Source organism: Gopherus evgoodei, chromosome 3 (assembly GCF_007399415.2).
Source record: "Gopherus evgoodei ecotype Sinaloan lineage chromosome 3, rGopEvg1_v1.p, whole genome shotgun sequence".
Classification (NCBI taxonomy): domain Eukaryota; kingdom Metazoa; phylum Chordata; order Testudines; family Testudinidae; genus Gopherus; species Gopherus evgoodei.
In genome coordinates this window covers 100,239,198-100,254,875 of record NC_044324.1, presented here as the reverse complement: position 1 = coordinate 100,254,875, position 15,678 = coordinate 100,239,198, and the positions used below count along the sequence as shown (strand labels likewise).

The 15,678-nt window shown below is 38.4% G+C and overlaps 1 protein-coding gene across 1 annotated transcript; it reads right to left on the bottom strand.

Annotated features, from left to right (window-relative positions):
* Nucleotides 1-2,835: 2,835 nt before the first annotated feature.
* Nucleotides 2,836-15,301, bottom strand: LOC115647513 (nephrocan-like). Its single transcript, XM_030554241.1, has 3 exons — nt 15,113-15,301; nt 9,482-10,383; nt 2,836-3,283 (listed from the first exon to the last, which is right to left on the bottom strand). The coding sequence occupies exons 1-3, from the start codon at nt 15,299-15,301 to the stop codon at nt 2,836-2,838; spliced, it is 1,539 nt and encodes a 512-aa protein (XP_030410101.1).
* Nucleotides 15,302-15,678: the final 377 nt, after the last annotated feature.

Below are 15,678 nucleotides of genomic sequence, written 5' to 3'. Positions count from 1 at the left end.
ATGACTGCGGCAGCTCCACCGGAGCCGCCTGCTGCCCCCTCCGGCAAAACGCCGCCCACCAGTAATCCTGGCGCCCTAGGCAATTGCCTAGGCCGCCTAAATGAAAGCGCTGGCCCTGCTCCTATTGACTAGCTTAGGCAGGAAGTTGCCCTTTTGTGGATCATGTTCTAAGGCACCTGTCTCTCTCCCTTCATTGTATAGGGAGCTTAAGCACCAACTCAGGCTTTATGGATCGCATTATAGTTCTCATGATTTTCTAGGCACTGAAAAGTCCGTTTGTTGATCCAGGCCAGATTCTGTACTTGTTTTTGCTGCATTCAGCCACGGCTAAGTGAAGAGTATCTCCCACCCAGAATCAGAGATCAGCCTAATTTTTCTGATCTAAAGGCAAAAGGTGCAACTGAATTCAGTACTCCGGCAATATATCCCAGTTTGTATGAATAATGTTTGTCAAATGAAATCTCTGTCTACTGGATTCCTGCAACCTGTGCTTGTAAAAATCTATAGACTGCCTGTAATATATCTTGTATTTCCCAAAAGAGAGAGCAAGCTCCATCAAGTTAGTCCTTTGCTGTGAAACTGATATCTTCTGATAGTAAGACAGGCTGGGTGCCTGAGATAACACTAGGCGGGCACTTAAAATAAATTGTTAAAAGAATCTATCATTATGAACAATGGGTGAAAATTAGTGTAACAAAAGTGATTTTCTTATGCAGAAAAAAGTACTTTGGGACCTTTTTTTAATTAATACACAGTCCAATATAAGCAGATAAAAGTCACTAGCAACCACTAAAATTGTTTGCCTAAACATATTGCTGCCTTAAACATCTCTCTCTACCAAAAACATTTGTCTCATGTCTTGCTAAAAAAAAAAGTTGAAAAACCCCAAATTCCTCATGTCAGTGTATTTAATCATGTGACCCATATAGCTCTAAATACAAATACTATTGATACTTTCATAGGTGACATAACCAAATAACTGAGGTCTGACACCTGAAAAAACAGACTTTATGAATGTGAGTGATTATTAAGTAACTGAATGGCACCAGAAAACAGTGGATAATTGAGACTGTTTGTTTTGGAAAGTAATTTGCTGCTATCACTGCTCAGTTTTCAGCTGAGATTTATGAACTGGCAGGAAAGCCCTTAGATTGTTGTTTGTAATTCACTGGTTTTTAGTGTTTGTGTATTTCTGTTCTGTTTGGTTTTCAAGTACTTTGGGAACTGTTCAGTAAGATCTGCACTAGTGTATATAGCAGAGCTGGTGTTTATATCATAAAGCCCTTTTGTCTCAAATATTCTGGGACGCTCCCACCCATGAAAGGCCTCTCACCTTAATATAATTGAAGTAGCAAAATATAATTTCTTCTTGATGCAGGAAAAACATCTATATTAATTCTGATGTTTGTATCTTCTGTTCCCCCCAAATAACAGATATATTTAAATAGTACACACCATGTGAGAGAATATAGCTTCTTCTCCTATATGTTGAATTTAGCTATTAGAGGCCAAATAGAGGTGCAAACTGGTCAAATTTACATATCACAAGACCTAAAGAAAATGTAACAAGGTGTAAGATAAAGTGGGTAGAGGGCATTTCATCTTAGAATCTCATCAACATGTAACTTACATCACTTCGGAATTTAGCCTTATGTTATTTAACCCAACACTTGCAATCTTCCTTATAAAAAAGGCCAACCTTTCTTTAAGAAATTTGCACATTAATAACTCTGTGTCATCTTCTGTTAAATACTTGATATTTCAGCTCTCTCCTATTACTAAGTTTAAATAATTTGTTGTCACGTTTTCTTATTTTCCATTAGCAGACTGGATCTCTTACACTGGGTGACAGGATGTTTTCCTTTGCAGCTTTTATTGCTGTACCTCTACAGACAGGAGTAATGCATAACCCTAAATACTTACATACAGCAACTTGTCCTGCATTGTGGTCAAATGGTTGTTTGTCTGTTGCACACCAAAGTCTCCCAATAATTTTGCCTCTGTCAAACTTAGCCTAATTTCTGGTGGTGGCAGTTCCTGTTCCCTAAGAAAGGGGTAAGCAATGATCCTTTAAAGGGACACAGTCAGGTCACATTTGGTCCCAAACTTTTGGTTCATGGATACTAACCAAACTTAGAGCCAGTAAATAAATGTTACTGAACAATAAACAAGCTCCACTCACCTGTTCTCTTTGTTGTATTTGTTATAAAAATAGACAAGTGGATTAAACCTAGAGATGTGCCTCAACTAATTCATCTTTAGACTAAGTGGTTTAAGTCAATTAAAGGAGACAAATCTTGAAAATTTAATTTCTCAAGGGCAATACTATGTGAACAGTACTGAACAACCACCTATATCAGTCTGAGTACACATAGAAAACCTTCCAACTTCAGGCCCCTTGTTCTGGCAATTATAGCACTGCCATCTTAAATGGGTTGGGTCTCAGATTCCCAGCTGCTGCATCTTGTGTGGTAGGTGTGGATTTTATTTACAGGACTTCCGTGGAACTATTTGCTTGCTTGTCTGAGCCCCATGCAGAGCTAGCAGACCCAGTTAATTGCCACTGTTTTGTTTGAGGATGCCAAACTTTTCTAGCTGTTAATATTGGTACTCTTATTTTCTACGCACATATAATATTAAACAAAAAGCAGTTTTTTAAAAAAGAGGCATCTTACAATTTTCAAAACACCTTACATCCCCACCTGCATCAAATCACTAAGTCTTGTAGTATAAAATAAAAGATGAAATGTCAATTGTAGCCGAGCAGGCTCTTTGTCTGCAAATATCATTGCTGAATTAAGAAAGATAGCTCTAAAGCTCATCATAGTTACATGATTAATCTATTTCATAATCATAATAATCATCATCCACGTTTACACCTTCACTGGAGAGGTCATCAGTCTTCATTTTTTTTCTGACCTCTTTGCCTCGTTCAGTTGAAGAGAGGTGGTCTTCACACCGCTGCAGAATCTTTTTGGAAGACATCCAGCTTTCGCCTTGGCTTTCTGCTGGTGCTGCACACTGTCCTCCTCTGACATCTGTCCCTTTGGCCATCAGTGCTCTTCTGGTTCTCAGAAGGTCACAGGTGCAATTCCATGGGTTTCCATCCAAATACAGGTACTTGAGACGAGGCAGATTTTCCAGGACTTTGCGATCCAAGGCAGATATCTTGTTGTTCCGTAGATTTAAAACCTGGAGCTGTTTCAAGTCCTTTAGCTCTCGTTCTCCAACATCTTGTATGTCATTTCCTTTTAGATCCAACCTGGCTAGAGTATCTGGAAGTCTGGAAAAAACAAAACAAGATGAATATATTTATCTTACTGATTTTGCTGGTGTTGATTATGCAGGGAGGGAAGCTGAAGGTTAGTTGAAACGCACATAGATTATGGACCATCAGCCTTTGTTGTCCATCATTTAAAAATTAAGTAAATAATGTGACCCACTATGGAAGAGGTGTGGCCCTGGAACATTCTTATGCATAATTTGTGGCATTTGTCTGAATTTTTGCTTTGGGGTGATTTCTTATTTTAAACTGTGGGTCCACCACCTTTTTGCCTTTCAATTGTTTTCCCCCGAATTGTTACAGTTCTGATGTATACTGAATGCATTTAATTGAAATAAAGAGCAATTTTAGTCCTATTTGGGAAAAAAAGTATTTTATTCCAGCTGGGTTTTCAATAAAGTTAGAAGCAGATACATGATGTCCCATGTCATAGACATGCATAAGGCAAATTTATAGTAGTGCCAAACTTTAAATAGCTAGAGAAGCCTAAGGACATGCTCCCCTAGCCCTTCTTTGGATGATTTTGGTTGAAAATTTGTACAATATATTGCATGGATTAGAAAATTGGGGTTGGGGGAAAAGGGAGTTAGCATCAGATTCAGAAACTGAGCACACCAGGTAGGAAGAACCCGAATGAAATTGCCCATGTATATGACAATATATTTTATTTAAAAAAAAATAAATAGAAATGCCCCTTACCTGTTTTGTTAAAAAACACTTGAGTAGCTGAACGAAATCTTATGAAGATCAGGTAGGTGAGGTAATATCTTTTATTGGACCAACTTCTCTTAATGGAAGGTATACACTTTTGAGCAACACAGAGCTCTTTTCAGGTCTGGGGAAGAACACTTTTCTTGCTTCCCCAAACCTGAAGAAGAGCTCTGAGCAGCTTGCAAGCTTGTATCTTCCATCAACAGAAGTTGGTTCAATAAACAATATTACCTCATCTATCTTGTCTCTCTCATATCCTGGGACCAAGGTGGCTCCAACAGCACTGCAAACAACTGTGGATGAAATATGATTTACTTTTCACCATATGTGTTGCTTATTTACTTTTGTACTCAGTCACCTTGGACATTAAACTAGCCTGGTCAGTTTCATTTCTGTTTTTATACATATAAATATATGATATGACTAAAGCTCTTATATTTCAAACGCTGTACTGTTCATTTTTTATCTTCTATTTTTATCCGAATCTATGGGTGAAAGCTGTTTAATAAGGAAGCAAGTTAATTTGGCATAGAAAACAATTTTAATTAAATCCTTTTGAAGTTAATCCAAAAGACAATTTACTATTCTGGTGCCCAACCTGCTGAGGTGAGGAGTGGCAATATGAGATTTAAAGGAAGTCTGTTACATATCATTTCCTTGGGAATTATAAATAATTTTAACTGGAATGATTTATAATTGAGCAGTGACTCTCCACTAACACCAAATGTGATAGTATATTGTACTGCAGTGATCTGATATATCATTGAAAATAACTGAGGAGGTACCATTGGGATATTCAGATGTAGAAGTATTTATTTGCGAGAGGCTAAATATTATACCATGGTCCAAAGCTTGCTGTCATACTGATGCAAATCTCCCCTTGATATCTATGAGAATGTTACATGAATAAGGCTGTAAAATTTGGTCTTATGGTACTAAAAGACCCAGATGATAGAATATGGAATAATCCATTATGCTTTATACTGGTAAGACTTTGATCTTGCCTTTTGCTTGTGTGACCATGATAAAAATATTTGGGAAAAAAACATGGTTTATGCTGGTAGTTGATATGCATGGTGCTTTGACATACAATAATGATAAGATGGACTGAAATCCTGGTTCCACTGTAACAATTGAGAGTTTTGCCATTGACTTCAGTGGGACCAGGATTTCACTCAAGGTTCCTGTCCCAAAGAGATTACAGTGTAAGGTGCTGATCCAGCATAGATTTAAGCACATGCTTGATTTAAGCATATAAATAGTCACACTGAAGTCAGGTTGAAGTTTTGTGGCCATATTGTTTGGTCTTAAGTAGTGTTTATTTTAAAAGAGTAACTATGTTCAAGTATCTAGCTGATCCTACTGCTATCAGAAGCTCCACACAGCATCAAAGGGCTGACTATGACAGCTATGCTGCAGCTGGAAGTGATAACTATCTAGTTCTAGCATTCCCTCCCCACTTTTGAGACTTGGTCAGGCAGAGGACAGAAACCCAGAGGCTGGCTCGATGAAAGTAACACTGCTCTCAAGTGACCCATTTCCGAAAAGCACTTGGACATGGATCTGCAAAGGGATGTAGGCATTGAAACACCTGGCTTTTAAATACCTATTAAATCACTAGAACAACATAGCAATCCACAAAAGCCTGAGTCAGGCACCTAGGCTCCCTATACAATGTATGGGGAGACATAGTCTCCTAAGAATGGGATCCACCTAAGCGAGCAAATGGGAGATGCTGATGAGAGGGGTATGTCTGAAGCCCAACCTCTCTCACAGAGATAGGCACCTAAGTCTGATCTGTGGGAAGAGACTTATCTCTGCTTGCTCTTCAAATCTGGGAACCTATCTCCTGGAGTCAGGTGGCTTAGATGAGAATGAGTTAGGTATCTGCCTCACTCAGCACAAAATAGCTATGGGGAAGTAAGAGAGGCAGGGTACCTCCCTTATGATCTTTAGCCCGGTAGTTAGGATACTCACCTGGGATGTGGGAGACCCCCAATTCAAGTCCTGCTTGATAAGAAGGAATTTGAAAAGGATCTGCTACCTCTTGGGTAAATGTCTTAACCACTAGACTATGGAGTGAGTCTCACTATCTGGCCCAATTAATATTTAATTAAAATTGAATAGCTTCAATATGAGAGATGGAGGGAGACCCATATAAGACTATCCATCCCATGGTCAAGGGGTTAGGACACTCACCTGAGAGGTGATTGATCTGTGTTCAGATCCTTTCTTCTCAGACAGCTGTGGGCTGTGAGCCAGGGTGCTCTCACATCTCAGGGAAGTATCCTATCCACTGGGCTAAAGGCAGCTGTTTGCTTTCCCTTTCTCCTATTAGGTTATTTTGTGTGGAGTTAGCCCCCTGAGCACACCTGCTTGATCAGCCCTGCATGTGAGTTAAATAGAGGATGGCCTATCTTCTGCTGGTTTGTGGATCTCAGTGTGGCTTAGGTGGAAGATTGGCCCATAGACACTTAGATTGAGGCAGCAGTACATGTGCCCAGTGGTAGAAACATAGGCCCTACTGAACTTTTACTATAAAATCTTTGTTGCCAAGTGAATTCAGGTGCCTATGGAGTTACCTGCTCAAGTGCCACCTATCTTCTTATGGATTGTAGTGGCACCTAAAAATGGGAGTTCCGCACCTAAGTACCTGCGTGAAGCTGGGCCTTAAGCAATTGCTTAAATTTCATTCAGCACATGCTGCAGTATTGATTGGGGCTATGGCCAGCTCTCTGCATATTCAGACTTCCAGGATGACAGCTGCTGTCATCATATCACAGTACCATCATCTTATTTTCATTTTTTGTACATGCACTCAGGTACCAAGTGAAGGGTGCACAAAATTAACCACATAAAATATACTTCTGCTCATCGTCCCCTTCTGTGGTTTTAAGGTGCTCCCTTAGAATTTATGCCCACTGCAGAGTTAAAAATAAAAAGCCTCAATATAGCTTTAAAAAGTTATATTGTTAAGAGATTAATAGAGAGCTCTTTCTTCTCCCTATATTGTCTCTACTATATGTTGTAAAAATAAAATGGATTAGACATATTGAATGCAATTACATAACTAGAAAGCAATGAATGTTTCTATTAAGCTAGACTGAAATCAAACAAATTAACATACCACTAAATCACTAATTATAAAATTCCTACCAAGTACCTTCCAGAAATCTGATACTAAAGATCTGCTGCAAGTGAAGTTTTATTACATTGTTTACTTTGCCCTGTCCATAAAATGAAATGTAGTAGTTTAGTGGTGTTAAAGAAACTGATATTACACAGTTACGTTGGTATGTTTTATAACATCGTATTGTACAGGTATTTAGAACATAGGAATTGCCATACTGGATCAGACCATGGTCATCTATCTCTGACAATGGCTAGTACCAGATGCTTCAGAACAATGTGCGAAAACCCCAAAGTGGGCAATTATGGAGTATTCTGCCCACAAGGCAGTTCCTTCCTAAATTCTTCAGTTAGAGGTTGGCTTATGCTTTTGAAGCATGGGGGTTTATAAACCTTTAGGAAGAGTATGTATATGTGTGTCAATATTGTTATCTATATAAATAGCCAATTCCTTTGTTTGAACCATGCTACGCTTTTGGAATTTTATCTTCTAGCAGTGATAAGTTAAAGATGGGTTTGTAAAACATGTTTCCTTTTATCAGTTTTGAACTTGCTGCCTTTCAGCTTTTGCATTATAAGAGGGGGTAAAGATGAGCATCGCTGTACCTTCTCTATGCCATTCTTTTGTATATACTTAGCATTCCCCCCTTATTCCAGTTGCAGCCAGAGATTAGAAACAAATGTATTCAATGGAGGTCACAAATTTTTTCAAAACAGCTCTGTTGCTTTGCTTCAACTACCAACAAAGATGCCAGTTAGTGCCAATTACGACGATGGGCTCATGGTAAAGACATTTCTCTACTAGGAACAGGAAGGAAAAAAAAATCATTTCAGAGACCCACCCAATGGTTATCAGATGGTTATGTTCTCTTTCATTATTAACTGCTAGGTGACTAAAGATAATGACTGGACATTAAAGGCTCACAAGCAATCTAGCCAGAACCAATAGTATGAGCCAGACAGTTCTCTTAAAATTTTAAATAAATTAAATGCTAGCCTTTTCCATGCACAGAACAACTACTGATGGCAATAGGAATTTTCTGCGGACATCAGGGAAAAATAAGTTTCCATAAAGTTCACTGCATCTTTTACTGTCTCTTTAACCACATTCATGTGTACTAGCGGGACTGAATTTTGCGGTAAATAAAAATAAAATCTGTGTGAAGGTGCGCTGGTGCAAAAGGGGCCAGATCTACACGGGGACTTAGGTGCCTAAGTCCCATTTTTTAGGCACCTAAGACCCATTTATTAGGTGCCATTGTGATCCACAAAATCTCTGCTCAGCTGCCACTTATCTCTGTAGGTACCTAACTCGGTGCCTATGTTTTCAGAGTCAGAGTTCCCTAATTGCATAAGTTTCACCCCCTGGGCATATGCACTGCTGACTCAGGCAGGCATTGGGACACCTAAACCCCAGAGCCATCTGCAAACCATAGGAAGATGGGCAGAGAAATCCCAATCAGGTGAGCATGTTCTGAGCATGCCTCATTCTACACAAAAAGGCCAGGGTGGAGAAGGAAGCCTCCCTCATAACATTTAGCCCAGTGGTTACTCACTTAGAATGTAGGAGACCCATTGTTCAGGGACCCCCCCCCCGGGATTTGAACAGGTGTTTCCTACCACTTAGTTAAGTGCCCTAACAACTAGACTACAGAGTCATTCTGATACTGTTTTAATAAAAAGGGGAATGGCTTCAACATGAGAGATTGAGAGAGACCTATAGCAGACTATCCCATAGTCTAGTGGCTAGGGCACTCACCTGAGAGGTGACATGTCCTTGTTCAACTTCCTTCTTATCAGGCAGAGAGGGGAATTCAACAAGGATCTCCCACATCCAGGGTGAGTTACCCTGACTGCTGAACTAAAGGTTGTGAGGGGTCCACAGATCCCTGCCTAAATACCTTCATAGGACCCAAGCAACTATTAACTTCGATTTATTAAGTTTGCTGCAGATCTTTTAGTTGTTAGGGAGCAGAGTTTTCTTTCTCACACCCACACACATCTGTGGAGCAGGCAGGGGGAGAGATTAAGCGAACATATGGATGTCCCAAAATCAATGAGAAATGCCATGGACTTCAGGGCAGTTAAGAAGAGTCCTAGAGGGGGTGAATGATGAGAGAGACCACCCACTGGGTCAGCCTTAACTCCAACAAAGAAGTCCCAATAGCTTAGCAATGGCATGATAGAGCAGCCCCACATACTGAAGGAGACCAAAAACTGAGAAGTGAGTGGAGGGGAGGCAGCACAGCTGCTGCTCCCCCAGCTTCGACAATTGCAGTCCCATTTCTGCCAGGTTAGGCAGCATATGGAGAGAGAGATGATGACCTTCATTTACCAGCTGTCTTCAAATTCACTTGCCTTAATGGAATAGAAATAAGCAGGTTTTGTTCCAGTGCTAGGTTAGATAGTCGTGCACATGCATGAAGTGCTCCAGCCTCAAACGTGCTGACAGTGTTGTTGTCAAGAAACAAATGCTTGAGGTCTCGTAGATCATGGAAGCCCTGGGCTGTCACTCTCTGAATGAAGTTATTGCTACAGTCAAGTTTCTGTAGTCTGGCTGATAGTCTGAGTGGCATGGTTTGGAGGTGGTTCCTGGACAGCTCCAGGGTGGTTAAGTTAGGAAGAAGCTGGGCACCATCAACTGATGAGAGTTGATTTTCAGAGAGGAAAAGCTCAGACAGGTTTTCCAGGTGTTTCATGTCTCGAAATCTTATAATTTTGAGTTGGTTTCTCTCTAGTTTTAATGAAAGCAGGGACTTAGGCAGGTTAAGAGGGACCTTGGTCAGAAGATTGCCAGTTAATCTGAGAAACTGTAAATGTTGGAGTGGTGCAAAGAAGCTGCCTGAGAAAGAATGTAGTTTGTTATTCTCCATACTTAGATACTTCAGTTCGGGAAGCTTAAGTGGTCCAGACACAGATTCCATATTATTACCATCCAAAGTCAGACTCTGTAAACTGCAAAGGGAGGAAAGTGTGTTGAAAGAGACTGCCAAAATCAAGTTGTTTTGAATGTCAAGCACCCTTAATTTCTTTAAGCCTTCAAAATCTGACTCATGCAGAACACTAATTGAATTGTCACCAAGTTTTAATACTTCAAGACTGGATGGGAGGGAAGTGGGTATGCGCCTTAATTTATTCTTCCAGAGTTCCAGGATCTTCAAGGTGCTCAGAGCTTTGAAGGTGTTATCTTCTACCGATTCTGTTCCACTGCAAGACAGTATAAGCTCTTCCAGGCACGATATTCTACTGAAGTCGGAGATCTTAAAGAAAAAAGAAAAAAACAGAACAAATTAATGTGATAATATACTATCCAGTTTATGGAACCTCCTTACTAGCTTTTAATTTTCTATATGGTCTAACTATTACTAATGTTTATTCCTACAATATGATTAATGATGAACAGCAGAGAAAACAACAGACAATAAATACAGATATTATTGCAGCCATGTACATTTCAATTGCTGTTTGTTTGCAGTTCTGGAATGCTACTTTATTATTTAGATCCAGTTTGTGGCTGGCTCTGCAGATGCACATGTATGGGGCAATGGGAGATAAATAGCATTCTGTGCACTCCTGCATAGGATAGCCCAGTGCATGTTCATGACTAGCATCTATATAAGCACAAGTCATTGTAATGAATGGGATGTTCCTCTCCCCCATTTGCTGGCCAGCAGAGCTCCCTGGTGCAGATAGAAGTGCATACTCCATCCTTTCATAGAGCAGTGATGCTGTCTGGAAACTGGAGGAGGAGATAGGATAAGTCTCATCACACACTTCCCTACTATGGGCTTTGGCTGTGAACCACAATCTAGCTCTCAATTTTATAAAACTTACATTTTAAGATGGACCCAAAGCAAAACCCCAGATCCAAGCTCTCTGAACTTTAGGGCAGTTTAGATTTGAAAATGAACGTTCCAGCTCAGGCTTCTCTCTACTTCCACTGAATTTTCATAAGTCAGAAATAAACAGATGTTTATCAGTGGTAAATGAAGCTTAGATGTGGCTGTGAATTTCATAAGTAGGATAATGCTGATTGTTTTATCATTTTTCTTCTTTAGTGGAGATCTCTCACTTACAATGCTCTTTTTGTACGCTGAATTAACGAGACTTAAATTACTGTGGCAGTTCCCCTTAATATGTAGATATGAGAAGCAATTGAAAAAAAAGAATCCAGGAATTCTCAGAGAACACTGATTTACTTAAGCAATGGTGCTGAGTAGCTTTAAAAGCTTGAGTAACACTATAATGCAACATAAGAGGTTTGATTTTTAAGAATGAATTTAGGGGATTAACCAAAAAACCCTTCAGACTAAGAATTACATCCTGCCCTAGTGTACAAGGGGGAAGTATGAGGATAGTTGTTTCTCCTCGCTCCACCCATGCACACAGCAGAGATCTCGCTATACTACTCAAGATCACTAGGGAGAGATGTCTAGCCAATGCTACACATGCACACCACTTTTCCAAATGACTCACTAACTAGAGTATCAGAGGGGTAGACCTGTTAGTCTGGATCTGTATGTAGGATGTAGTTTTACATGCGTCTGATGAAGTGGGTATTCACCCATGAAAGCTTATGCTCCAATACATGTTAGTCTTTAAGGAGCCACAGGACTCATTGTCACTAGCTAGAGGCACACTTTGCTTCTACTCAGAGGAACAGCAAAACATGCTTCACAGCACATCCCTGAGGGCCTTCCCTGTCAAATCTTGTCTTGGCTAATAGGAATTGTTTGCAGAGGATGTACTGGATAGCAGCCGTACAGCTTCATTGTGCATCTTAAAGTAAAGCAGTTATCAGAAAAATGGCTATAACCATGCACCATTTTACTCAATATATCTAATCCCTGTGTGTCCTTGAGTCATATTGGTTTACTTTACCTCCAAAATCCAAGTGTTACTTTTATTAAGAGCACAGAATGATACTTTATACAGCTACAGAAGGGTGAGCCAGATTTTATATTGCCTTTGCATTCTCATCAAAATTGTCAACTAGCTTCTAACTGCTTAGCATCGAGCTTCCAACTGACTCTCTTGCAAAGCCATTCCTTGACCATACAAATTTCATATGGAGTCATTGAAAAAGTATAAATATGGAACCTTTCCCATCAACCCCATTTTAATTCAGTGAGTATGTTACCACCACAAAATAGCCTGTTCCCTTAATTGAAAGGCGTATCACTGAAATAAATGGCATTACTCAGATGAGTAAGGACTACTTGTATGTTGTAAGGATTTATGGAAGCCCTTCATACTGAGATCAAACTAAATCTGAACTTTCACAAATTTGACATATCTGGTCCAAGTGAACTTTTTCCTGCTTTTGCTAAGTTGATTCCTTTAGATCTCTAAGAAGCTTAATTTTTATTTTATAAAGTGAGAGAGTTAAATAAATAAATACTTTTAATTTCTTTTCAGTCCACAGATATTCATTCTCTGATGAAGGATATTATGGTTCTTAATATGGATTATTATAATTTTCTTTTGCATCCATTTAGTATGCTTTGGTAGTATCATTCTCTGGTGTTCTATTCCTGACACTTACACGTGTATCCTTTTTTGCAGTCACCAAACAAATGAAAGTTAATAAGCCAAGACATATTTGAAATAATATCAGCTCCCTCTGCTACATGGTGCTTCTTATTGTTTAGCTGGGCAGTCTTTAATTGGAAGTGACACTGTCAACAAGGTTGGGGTCAAAAATTTAGATCTTGTGGAAAAACAAGGATTTACAAAGCTTTAGATGAATAAAAACATTTGCATTATTACTGTTATGTCAGTGGAAGCAAATTCATCTTAAACAAGTCCAGGCAGTAATGGCTGAGAACAACATTATGCTAGTAGATGCAAACCATAAATTAATCTAATTAGAAATGGTCTAATACTTAAAATGAAAGCAACCAGTCTAGAGTCACTGTTCAAGCTGAGCAAAATGCAGAAGGTGAGCAAACAGCATAAATGATAATATGTAAATTCAATTTTTTTTTAAATTCTTTCAGTTTCAATAAAGTGAGAAAGACAAGGAATCAAAAAATAAATTAGCTTTCTTCTAAAGCTGTCATAGGAAAAAAGCATTTATTTTAAATTTGGAAATTAAGACCCATATCTTGTAAAATTCAGATGCATATCTTGTAAACACTTAAATATGCACCAAATGGGATTACTCAGATATGTAACTTTATATATGTAAATTTAAGCACATGGGCATAAGTGCTTAGAGAATCAGGGCCTAAGTTTTATTTTAAACAAAGTTTGTCACATGGAAAGAAAAGTGAAATATATGTGCAATAGCTCAGAGTAATCTTAATTAAAGAGCCCGGATAATTACAACCTGATAGAATAAAGATATTTATACCATATTCATTGCAAACTTAATAGTAAATGTAAGGCATTCTGATTGTTCACCTCAGGGAATTTATAAAATGACAAAATGCCTTATCAGATGGTTTCAGGTATAATTTCCTGGCATTTATTTCATTACACTGCAACATAGTTGGGTGTCTTACATGTTCACAGCAAGCATTTAAATGTCTCATAAAAAATACCTGTGTTCTTAAAAGGCATAGTCCAAGTCTGCTTTGCTACTATTAAGTGAATACTAGTTGACATAAATGAGCAATTAAACTGATAAAGAGCAATCAATTTTTCTTACTTGTCTTGAAATGTAAATACTATTTTTCTTTCCCATTATTTTGTTACATTTCTTAATAAAGAGCAAACAGACATGTCTGCAAAAGGAATTTATTAACTGGACTATATCACTACACCAAAAGTATACAGGTGAGCTTTGACTCTTCTAGATATTGGATCTATGACTGGGGAATTTGGGGATTAATAATGGCTGGGAAACAGCAAAAGTGAACTGTATGATATGGCTAAATTGCAATATTACTCTCAAAATAGAGATTATTTAACAGTCTGAACAACAGGAATCCCAGACATTGCTTCAAAGCAATTATTAGCCCAGTTTACTGAATCTTGAGAATAAAAGCAAAATATGAACCTCAATAAAAATTTCTCTCTTTTAAACAGACAGTTTCTTAGGAAATTATTCATATACAATTGGCACATATAGCATGTATAACACAGATGGTTTTATTTCCCTATTGTCTATCCATGTAAATTGGATTTATTATAGCAATATTTTTGCAGTGGGACTAAAAAGAAGTTACTCCAGAATGTGCCACATTAAAGCATCATGTGGTACTGACTTTTGTACAGATCTACCAGAAATCAGTGATGCCTAGTGAACCTCAGAATGAACTGAGTCACACTCTTTTAACCTCTTACTGCTTATGACCATCACAATAATAAGTAGGTAGCAACTTCATTTATGAATTGCTCTTGTTTAGTAAGATCACTTAGGGCCCAATTTTGCTTTTATTGACATCAAATGCAAAAGTCCGACTGACTTCAGAAGTGCAGGTTCAGGTCCTGAGTAGTCAAACCCTCACTATGCAGTTTTTAATAGTAGATGTACTACTCACAGGAAAGTACTGCAGTTACATTCATCACAGAAACTTCTTTTATTTTGTTAAGCTACTTGACTTAGATAAAGAAGGAATTAATTGCATTTAATAGAATGCCATCACTTCTAAGTGAAGATATAAGGTAGCTCTTGAATCAATAGGAGTTTGACTGGTTAAAAACTGATCAAGATTTGGCTCTCTTTTATTGATTATAAAATGTATATATGTAAGATCAACATCTTTAATCACTGGTTTATTAATCACATAAACAAATCAGTCAAGCAGTACAAACGGGGTCAGATACCATAGTTATGGAAACAACAACAACAACAACATAATAATTAGTAATAGTAAAGAATAGGAAAAACAAATACAGACCTGGCACAATTGTACCTAACCATTAGTCGCTAGAATAAATCTCTCACTGGGTTTGACTTTGAAGTCAGCACCATGCAGAAACATAATGGATCATTTGATTTAAATTGAAAATGGAAGTTATTTAAACTGGGATTTATCCTACCTGGAGGTGTTTGATTTTGCTGTGGCTGATGTAAAGCTGCCTGGCGTTAGCAGGAATCTCTCTAGGTACCTGTAGAACCCGGTAGCATTGCACTGACTGTGTAGAGTCACAATTGCATCTTCTGGGGCAGGTGGTACTTAGACCATTGTAAAGAGGAAACAAAATGAGTAAAACATAAGACAAATGCATCTTCCAAAATAAGAACTCTGAAACCATCCCTGTTAATAACAACACAGTATGAATTTAGGCACCAGAAGTCCTTTTATACCATGAAATCTGATAAAAGGATATTATGACTGTGTGCTTTGTCTATGGGAGAAGGCAGCAAAAACAATACCTTAATTTGCCTGGGTTAAAGTGTTAGCAAGCATTACAAAGAGTGAGAGGCTTAAACAATGATAAGGGACCTTTATATTTGTAGGCCTGTGAAATTAGTGTTATTTATTGCCTGATGTCTAATCTGCAAACATCCATATTATCTGCAGTTTCCTAGTTTTGTTAAATGTGACACCATGGAATTAGTGGAAAAAAGATAAAGAGCTGTTTTATAGTGGGCTATAAAACCT